A 9004-nucleotide genomic window follows, 5' to 3' on the forward strand; every position below is an offset into this window, starting at 1 on the left:
CATTTCCTAAGCCACGCCCCTACAAATACACATCCGGAAGTGGCGGATGACAGGCAGCCAATCAGCAGCTTTGTTGTCTGCAGTTTGCTCAGATGGGGTAGACGCTACTAAAGAAAGATTTTCCACAGGCTAACGGTGAGCTACGATTTACCTGTACTTTGAATCCATCTTTTAAATCATACATATGTCCTTTTTTGTAGTTTCTCTGATCAGATCTGAAGCGGGTTCAAAGCGGGGGCTGACTCAGCCTGTCATGTGATTTCTCGTGCCTGTTGCATGACTTTTAGGAAACTTTTCGGTGTGTTTTATTCATCCGATCCCCTGTTTTGCGGCAGATGGAGGGGAACCGCGTGAACTTCTACATCGGCCTGTCTTTGGCCGTCAGCTCCAGCGCTTTTATCGGAGCCAGCTTCATCCTGAAAAAGAAAGGCCTGTTGCGATTGGCCAGCAAGGGCTCGATGCGAGCAGGTGAGGAGAGGCGCTTCTTCCGGAACCGCCGGAGCCCGTTAACGCCGAGAGGCTGCAGGCTCCGCATACTTCCGAGTTGGACCCTGATCGATTCACTTAAGCTCCTGAAAGTTTTTTCCTAAAACAAACAAAAAAGTTTCTTATAAACAAACACATTTTTGTTATATTATCTCATAATATTTGATTAAATATGCAGCAAATTCAATTTTTGTCACAATAAAAATCTATTTTTTATTTTCTGTCTCCCTATAGGTCAGGGGGGACATGCCTATCTTAAAGAATGGTTGTGGTGGGCTGGACTCATTTCAAGTAAGTCTATGATTTATGGTATAGCTGCTGGAGCCCCTCCCCTCCAGGCTCAGACACACTGTGGTCTTTGCAGAACCCACAGCACTGCCACTGACCTACGAACGCCTCCAGCGAGCGCTATTATTTGCATTTGTGGGTTGAGAAGGAAAATGCCTTGAATCGTGTTGCATTTCTTTGTTTGTCAGTGGGAGTTGGAGAAGCAGCCAACTTTGCTGCTTACGCGTTTGCACCGGCCACCCTGGTGACCCCCCTCGGAGCACTGAGTGTACTCGTTAGGTAACTAGTTTCAGGTTGTACTCATGGACAGCAGACAGCATTTTAATGCCCTGAGTCTCCAAACATTTGGTCTTCCTGCAGTGCAGTCCTCTCTACGTACTTTCTAAATGAGCAGCTGAACATTCATGGGAAGGTCGGCTGTTTGTTGTGCATCCTGGGCTCCACGGTCATGGTGATCCATGCTCCACAGGAAGAAGAGGTTGGGTCACTTACTGCCATGGCCGAGAAACTTAAAGACCCAGGTATGACTATAGCAGCAGGTGTAGAAAACAACTGTTGGGGAGAAGATTGACAGTTCTCTACACCCAATCAGGACGAGGAACACAATACCATGTCAATAAATACTTTGATTAATTAACCCTTGTGCTATCTTAGATGACCCCACCCTTACTTTGACGTGTTCTTCCTACCATGACAAAGGTGGATGAAGGTGGAAAGATTTAATGTAATCCATGGACACCAGTGAAGATCACAAATCATTGAAGAAAAAAGGTTCAGAGCACTGTCTAGTGGGTCTAGATGACCCAACTCCCAATGTTAAAGTGCCTAGGATAGCACAAGGGTTACAAAAGCTTTTAAATGAGCAAAAGTGACTGATGTCATTAGGTAATAACTTATATTTATTTTTCTTTAAAGTCTAACTCCAATCATCTTTTGATCTATTTTCAAAGTGTTCCCAGTGATCTTTTAGTTATGATGATGATGCAGTTTTTAGCCAAAATCAAAAGACCTGTGTTGTTTCCACGGAGACGGTTCCTGGATGAGTTCATTAGAAATTCACCTCTCAGTGGTGGGCGGGACTGTTTTGCCGCCAATTAAGCCTGCCCCCCACTTCCCATCACCCATCTTAAAGCCCCTCGCACTCCCAACCTAACATTAGCGATGCAAAAAAAACCGCGAGCAATATTGGAGCTATTTAGTCGCGCAGCTTTGAGCCAGACGTACATGAATCTAGCCGTATGCAAGTGGATGTATCAGAATACAGCATCGCAGGGAGCTTGTGGGCCGCCTAGTGTTTTTTCTACGTCACAAATAAGCTCTTTTTCAAACTGGAATTTTTCTGGTTCCTGCTCCTGATTTACAACGAGTTTAATAAAGAAATACTCAGAAATGCAGTTTAAAGCTTAGTTTTCTTTATAAATATCCTTCATCATTGGAAAAATGCCACAAGAACATGTTAAGCACAGCAAAAAAAAACATGTTCATCAGAGTCGGACTTTAATAGTTTTCTCCTGAGAAATATATGTGCTTTCTGTCATAATTTAAAACAGGGCAAACTGACAGATTTGAAGTTTGACACCATCGTTTATGCTACTCAAAAGATCCACCTGCTGCTCCCATAGTCAAACTGTTTACATTTTTTCTAAAGGATAACTGCCACAGAAGACATTTAGAAGATTAGAGACTATCACAGATAAGCATGTGAGTTCAAGCAGCTTGATGTTTCTGTTACTACAGACTTCCTGTTCAGGAGCCCAGAACTACCTTCAAAGACATTCCGTTCAAACTCAAAAGTGTTAGATCGCACCGTCTGCCTCTGAATCAATGTGGATTTCATGAAAAAGAACTACGTAGACACCATTGTTGAAACCAAAATTATAAAAAAAAAGCTGGACTGGTATTGACCGCAAAAAGAAACGGCATTCTCTAAAGCTTGTGGAAGAATGATTGATAGATAGATAGATAGATAGATAGATAGATAGATATGCCTTTACTGTCCTTCATAAAAAATTGTTTGACCAGATGAGATGTTTGAAAAGGCACATCAGTGTGCATGGATACAAAAATTAAATTGCTATAGAACAGGATGGTGTGATAGTTCTGAGACTGTGTTGCTGCGCAGTGTCTTGAATTTGCAGGATACATTTAATTATCAACACTATCAAAGCAATCAGGAGGGAAATGTGCTGGCTAGTGTCAGAAAGCTTGGTTTCCGTCTGATCATAGGTCTACCAACAGCATAGAAACCCAAAACACTGATAACCTCCAAAATTGACTAAGAACAAAACTCTAGACTACAGCGGTCCTTTTTTCGCCAAGAATAATCTGCGATAAATAAAATATGTTTTACAATAATAGATGTTTTGGGGCTGGTAAACTCCCCACGACACACTTTATACGTTTCTCAGACAGACATGAACATTTTCATACTTTTCTCTCTCGTAAAGACTCTCAAAGTTCAAACCTTCATAGTAAAAGAAGTCCAGTAAAAAAAACAAAAAAAAACTGCTGAACGCATGCTGTACAGGACAAACGGCGAGAAGATTGACAGTTCTCTACACCCAATCAGGACGAGGAACACAATACCATGTCAATAAATACTTTGATTAATTAACCCTTGAGCTATCTTAGATGACCCCACCCTTACATTGACGTGTTCTCCCTACCATGACAAAGGTGGATAAAGGTGGAAAGATTTCATGTAATCCATGGACACCAGTGAAGATCACAAATCACTGAAGAAAAAAGGTTTAGCGCACTGTCTAGTGGGTCTAGATGACCCAACTCCCAATGTTAAAGTGCCTAGGATAGCACAAGGGATAAACATGGCTGGCATGCACTGAAAAATCTGCAAAACAGTGTGTTTGTGAAAGGTGAACTTCCATACAATGAGGGGCTGCTGCGTCCTGAAACGCCCCTTTACAAGCTTTGATCTAAATCCTGTTGAACTTCCTGAAACACCCCGTCTACAGAAGATACTTTTCAGACCTGAAACACTTGAAGCAGTTTGCTCCATGAAAGTAGATCACTTTACCTGCTAACAGGTGAAAAAAGTCACATAAGATGTGCATATAAAAAAAAGGTCACCCAAAAGTAATCCCAAAAAAATAGGAATACAATTGCTTTTATCTAGGCCTGTTTCAATAGTTTGTGTTTGTAAATGATTCAAAAGCACAATCCATTTTTCATGGGAATATTTTTAGAGACATTTTTAATAGATCTTGTTGTCCAATGTGGGCCACAGTGACACGATGAACCGTATTTTTTTGATTGGTGAAATAATCTGGAGTCTTCTTTTCAGGTTTCATTGTGTTTGCTGTTTGTGTTGTGGGAAGCAGCTTGGTCCTCATCTTCGCCGTGGCTCCACGGTTTGGCCAGAAGAACGTGCTGGTCTACATCCTGATCTGCTCTGTGATTGGTTCACTCTCCGTGTCTTGCGTGAAGGGGCTGGGCATTGGCATCAAAGAGCTGTTTTCTGGGACAGCGGTGCTGAAGGAACCCCTCTTCTGGTCCTTGGTCATCTGCCTGGTCATCTGTGTTAGCGTTCAGATTAATTACCTGAACAGAGCCCTCGACATCTTCAACACCTCCATCGTCACCCCAATCTACTACGTCTTCTTCACGACATCCGTCATGGCTTGCTCGGCCATCCTCTTCAAAGAGTGGCTGCGTATGACTGCAGACGGAGTCGTTGGAACGATCAGTGGATTCCTCACCATCATTCTAGGAATATTCCTCCTCCATGCCTTCAAGGACATCCCATTCCATTGGAACTCCCTCCCTCTTTATCTGCAGAAGGATCCTCGAGACTTTTCACGGGGTCAGCAGCCATATGAGACTCTCTCTAGCCGCGATCTGGAAACGGAGGGGGAAGCCGGGTTGTCCAAGTCTGGACGCCTGAACGGCGGGTGGAGACAGCATCAGAGTACAGCCTGAGAAGAGAAGGTTCTCAGGCTCTCATCGTCCCCACAAAAAAAAAAATCTGAAGCTTTAATGAACATAAAAACTTAGTGACTAATTTATTAATATTATTTCTGTGTGCAGAGTACGCTGGACAACCAAAGCTATCAAAAGTTAGCCTTTAAACTACCTTCACAATGTATGGCAAGCGAAAGGGGTCTCAAAATCGCTAGGAAAAGCAGAGTAACCCTTGTGCTATCTTAGATGACCCCACCCTTTCATTGACATGTTCTCCCTACCATGACAAAGGTGGATAAAGGTGGAAAGATTTCATGTAATGCATGGACACCAGTGAAGATCACAAATCATTGAAGAAAAAAGGTTCAGCGCACTGTCTAGTGGGTCTAGATGACCCAACTCCTAAGGTCCTGAACCTTTTTTCATGTAATAAAAGGTTAATATTGTAACCTTTTTTCTTCGATGATTTGTGATGTTCACTGGTGTCCATGGATTACATGAAATCTTTCCACCTTTATCCACCTTTGTCATGGTAGGGAGAACCCGTCAATGTAAGGGTGGGGTCATATAAGATAGCACAAGGGTTAAACCAGGTTAAATTTTGACCAATCAAATCCAAATCCATTCGGATTTGGTAGTGACGTATGGATTGTGATTTGTGCCCTAGTCTTTCATATATCGGAATAGAGCTGTGAAAGAAAAAGCCTGGAGCAAGATTTAAGAGATTTCCACCACTTCAACATTTCACTCCAAGCCTCTTTCAACTGTAGGTGGTGGATATCCACTAGTAAACTGGAGAAAAAGAAGTTCCTTTCTGCTTCTCCAGTATGGAGACCATAGGATATACTGACACGCGTTCAAGAACCCGAGTTGTTGAACGAGTGTCACATGACCAGTGTGCAGCTTTACGCCACACCTACTTATTACTTATTTCAAAAAATTGTTTTATATTGTTCTCTTTACAGACCAAAAATACTGAGTATAATTTATCCCAAAATGAATGTCTATCATTTTGCATTTGTTTGTGTATGAACGAAAAATTTTAACATTTAACTTTTACCTCTCAAAACCAGATAGTGCCTTCTGCTTCTGAAAGTAAATACTTCATAGTTTTGCAGATCTGTGCTCCTGTTTGGTGAGATTTCCTCAGCAGCACTGAAGCCTGTCAGTCATTTTAAAGCACTGCTAAAAGGACTGCTAAAAAACTCTGGATACACATTCACAATGTCACAGTTTGATATTTGTTTTGGAATTTTCTTCAAAAACTTTGTTTGTTCAGTGATCAGTTTTAATTTATTATTGCATTGTTAAGTAAACTGGGCTTAGGGGCAATTTGCATCCGTTTCGTTTCAACCTCAAAATAAAGCTGCTGCTTTTCTCCTCAGAAATGAAAGAAATGACCCTGAAGGTAAAAATCAGTCCATGGAGGGATTTTGCATTCTGTAAAGTGAAGATCAATTCAGTTTGGTCAAGATTTTTTGTCTCCAGCCCAAACTAATCTGTTTTTTTTTGGGGTAAACCAGTTCATTAAACAATATCTTCCTGTTTTAGGTTTGTTTGTTTAAGGTCTTGTTAGTAAAAACTATTGAAAACAATTTTCTGGTGGATGGACAGACATTTCTTTATTGCATGTACAGCTCAGATCCTTCAGGGTGTGTGCACACGGTTCGGTCAACCCGTGAAGGAGTCCTGGTTTGTGGTAAAGTCCTCGATATCCAAAAGTTCCCAGATGTGTCCCTCTGCCAGTGGATAGTAACAACATAGCTCGAACTGTTACTTTACTTGAATTCTTCAGCTGACACAGCTGCCAGGACACCCCAGTCCAAGCAATACTTCCATACCAGCAGAGGACAACACTACATTTATGTACGACTCCATGCTTGGTGTTAGTCTCAGGCACTTTTGACAGAAATAAACCCTAAAGTTCTCCTTCTTTCTTAGTTGTGAGATCCATCAGGGTCAACAGCTTCACTCAGAAGCTGCAGATGTGCGTGAACCTCCTCGTCCTTTCAGCGACACATTTTATTCTAACATGCTGTCCGAGAACCCGCCCTTGCCCCTCTGAGTCTGTTCCAATCTGTTGAGAATAAACTGGCTGGTGTCTATGAATCGCTCCACGCAGTTCACAAAACACGATTCCGTCCTGGAGTCTAGTTTGGGCCCAGGTTTGTCCATGCACTTTTCCTGGAGACACACAACATACATGTTAAGAATAAAGAAAGACTTTTTAAGCTGTATTACCACCACTAACTGTAAGGCATAGTGCCTTTAAGAATTTATATATGTACCTTCAACAAAACAGAATTTTGTCTGATTATTTATAAGTGTACACACAACGCTCAACTATACAATTGTAGGGATTGTTACGGAACACAATTTTTTATTTTATGACTGAAAACGATGTTTTAGCTTGGGCTGATAGGTCGTAATGACCATTATTGCATTTGAATGGATTAATGTCAGCTTTTAAAGCAAAAAAGTGTAAGACACCAACAACATGAAGTCATCAACATATGGAACTAGCCGTCTACAGGTGGATGCATCAAAATAGAGTATAATTCTAGCTTGCCGATTGTAGCTTCTATGTCACAAATACAAGCTTTTTCCAACTGCAATTTTTTGTTTGCTCCAGATTCCCAATGATTAAAAAAAAAAAAAAAAAAAACACTCAAAAATGCAATTTCAAGCTTAATAAATTTTCCTTTATGGTTTTCCATTGTCATCAGAAAAACACCACAAGAACGTGTTAAAAACACAGTTCTCATCAGAGTGACCAATTCAAAATAAGATATATTTTAGGACAGTCCTTTCCTAGTATTGCGAGAATCCTCGAACCATCCTAGCTAGGGGTGGGCCGATATAGTTTTCCCCTGCAGCTGTGGCCAATAGCTGAAATGTGCCAATATCTAAGAGTCTATAGTTACACAAATTTAGATTTCCTTTTTGTTTCTAAAATAGAAATGCACAACTTTTCCTTTACTGGACAAACACATTGTACTACACCTTTTTGACATACAGCAAAGGATCTGATAGGAACAAGTATCATTTTAAAACTTTTATATAAATATATCTGCAAGGATTCAGACCATTTATTGACTAATGGGCATAACTGTAAACCATAAGCTCCCCATTGCCAGGGATGAACGTCACATACTTGATTAAACCGTAATTAACATCGATATACATATATAATCAATATACATGACTATAAATTAGTAATATATCAATGGTAATTAAATATCGTTTGACTAACAACGTCTAAATGGTAGTTCAAGACATATACCTGTTTTTTTTTATATACGTCCACTTCCGGTTAAATAAGATAAACAATGTTCTCCACAAGAAATTAACTCTTGTTTTATTTGGGGCTTTTTGTTACAAGCAGAGAACAATAAAGCTTTATCAAAACAACATCTGAACCTGGAAAACGTGCACGGCGATGACGTTCTCTCCGAGTTCACAAACGGACCGGTATTTGCCTAAAACGCGGGATCACGTTAGGTTATACACAAACACCAAAGGTCAACATCTAAAATAAACCTTTAAACAAAACTTCACAAACGTTTCCTGCTTCTGTTTTATTGCTGTTTTAGATGCAAACGGGTGCGCTGTCGAAAAGCTCTGCTTACCCAGCAAACCTCCGTCATTTGATGCACAAGCTGCTGAAACCTCTGCTTCTGAGACTCGATTTCGATGAAATGTTGAAGCTGAGGGTCAGCGGTTGCTCCTTGCCCGTCCATAGTTTCTTCAAATATGTTGTTGTAGCTCTATTCTTTATATTAATTATAGAAATATGTTGCCGAGTTTGCTGACCTTCACGTGTGTGAATGAACGACGGGAAGCCGGAAGTGATTCAGCCAATCACACAACGCGTTTGTGGGGCCGCATACGTAAGCGGTCAACGTTTATATATTGCTAAATTTCATATTCACAAAATTAAATTTGCTAACAAAAAAACAGGATTCTTCTTACTGAAATTTGAACTGTAGCAATATTCAAATTGATCCCGCTTCAATAAATAAAAAGGCTCAAAAAACGGTTAACATCTCAAAGTCTTTTGTATGACACAAGTTAACTCACGCATTTCTATTTTTATTTACGTATTTATTTCCGTATGTGATTGATTTATTTGGTTATTATTGATCACCAATTTCTCTAAAAATTTATATTACTTATAATTTTGTTCTCAATAGTTAATAATTTCAAAAGATCAAAACAATGTTGTTTTGTAGTTAGAACTGCGTTTTATTCTTGTATTGTTATAAATGTTGAATTTTGCATTATATTCTGCAAATGTTCAAATAAACAATAT

At 40.1% G+C, this 9004-nt stretch overlaps 2 protein-coding genes across 2 annotated transcripts; one reads left to right on the forward strand and one right to left on the reverse strand.

Annotated features, from left to right (window-relative positions):
* The first annotated feature begins 29 nt into the window (after positions 1-29).
* Positions 30-6287, forward strand: zgc:101583 (magnesium transporter NIPA2). The gene is made up of 6 exons (XM_004073067.4): positions 30-135; positions 336-468; positions 721-777; positions 963-1053; positions 1135-1295; positions 4076-6287. Exons 2-6 carry the CDS (start codon positions 336-338, stop codon positions 4708-4710), a joined length of 1077 nt encoding a protein of 358 aa, XP_004073115.1. The 5' UTR covers positions 30-135; the 3' UTR covers positions 4711-6287.
* Positions 6288-6575: 288 nt separating this feature from the next.
* Positions 6576-8569, reverse strand: timm8a (translocase of inner mitochondrial membrane 8 homolog A (yeast)). Its single transcript, XM_020706421.3, has 2 exons — positions 8322-8569; positions 6576-6876 (listed from the first exon to the last, which is right to left on the reverse strand). Exons 1-2 carry the CDS (start codon positions 8430-8432, stop codon positions 6715-6717), a joined length of 273 nt encoding a protein of 90 aa, XP_020562080.1. The 5' UTR covers positions 8433-8569; the 3' UTR covers positions 6576-6714.
* Between the last annotated feature and the right edge of the window lie 435 nt (positions 8570-9004).

Source organism: Oryzias latipes, chromosome 10 (genome assembly GCF_053564925.1).
Source record: "Oryzias latipes strain Hd-rR chromosome 10, Olatipes_Hd-rR_3.1".
Taxonomy (NCBI): Eukaryota; Metazoa; Chordata; class Actinopteri; order Beloniformes; family Adrianichthyidae; genus Oryzias; species Oryzias latipes.

What these genes read in the sequence shown, in the direction of transcription:
- zgc:101583 (XM_004073067.4), top strand. Translation starts at nt 336, where the DNA reads ATGGAGGGGAACCGCGTGAACTTCTACATCGGCCTGTCTTTGGCCGTC. An exon ending in GCACTGAGTGTACTCGTTAG is followed by an intron (nt 1,054 to 1,134) that starts GTAACTAGTTTC and finishes GTCTTCCTGCAG; the next exon opens with TGCAGTCCTCTCTACGTACT. An exon ending in CGAGAAACTTAAAGACCCAG is followed by an intron (nt 1,296 to 4,075) that starts GTATGACTATAG and finishes TCTTCTTTTCAG; the next exon opens with GTTTCATTGTGTTTGCTGTT.
- timm8a (XM_020706421.3), bottom strand. Translation starts at nt 8,432, where the DNA reads ATGGACGGGCAAGGAGCAACCGCTGACCCTCAGCTTCAACATTTCATC. An exon ending in AAATGACGGAGGTTTGCTGG is followed by an intron (nt 6,877 to 8,321) that starts GTAAGCAGAGCT and finishes GTGTGTCTCCAG; the next exon opens with GAAAAGTGCATGGACAAACC.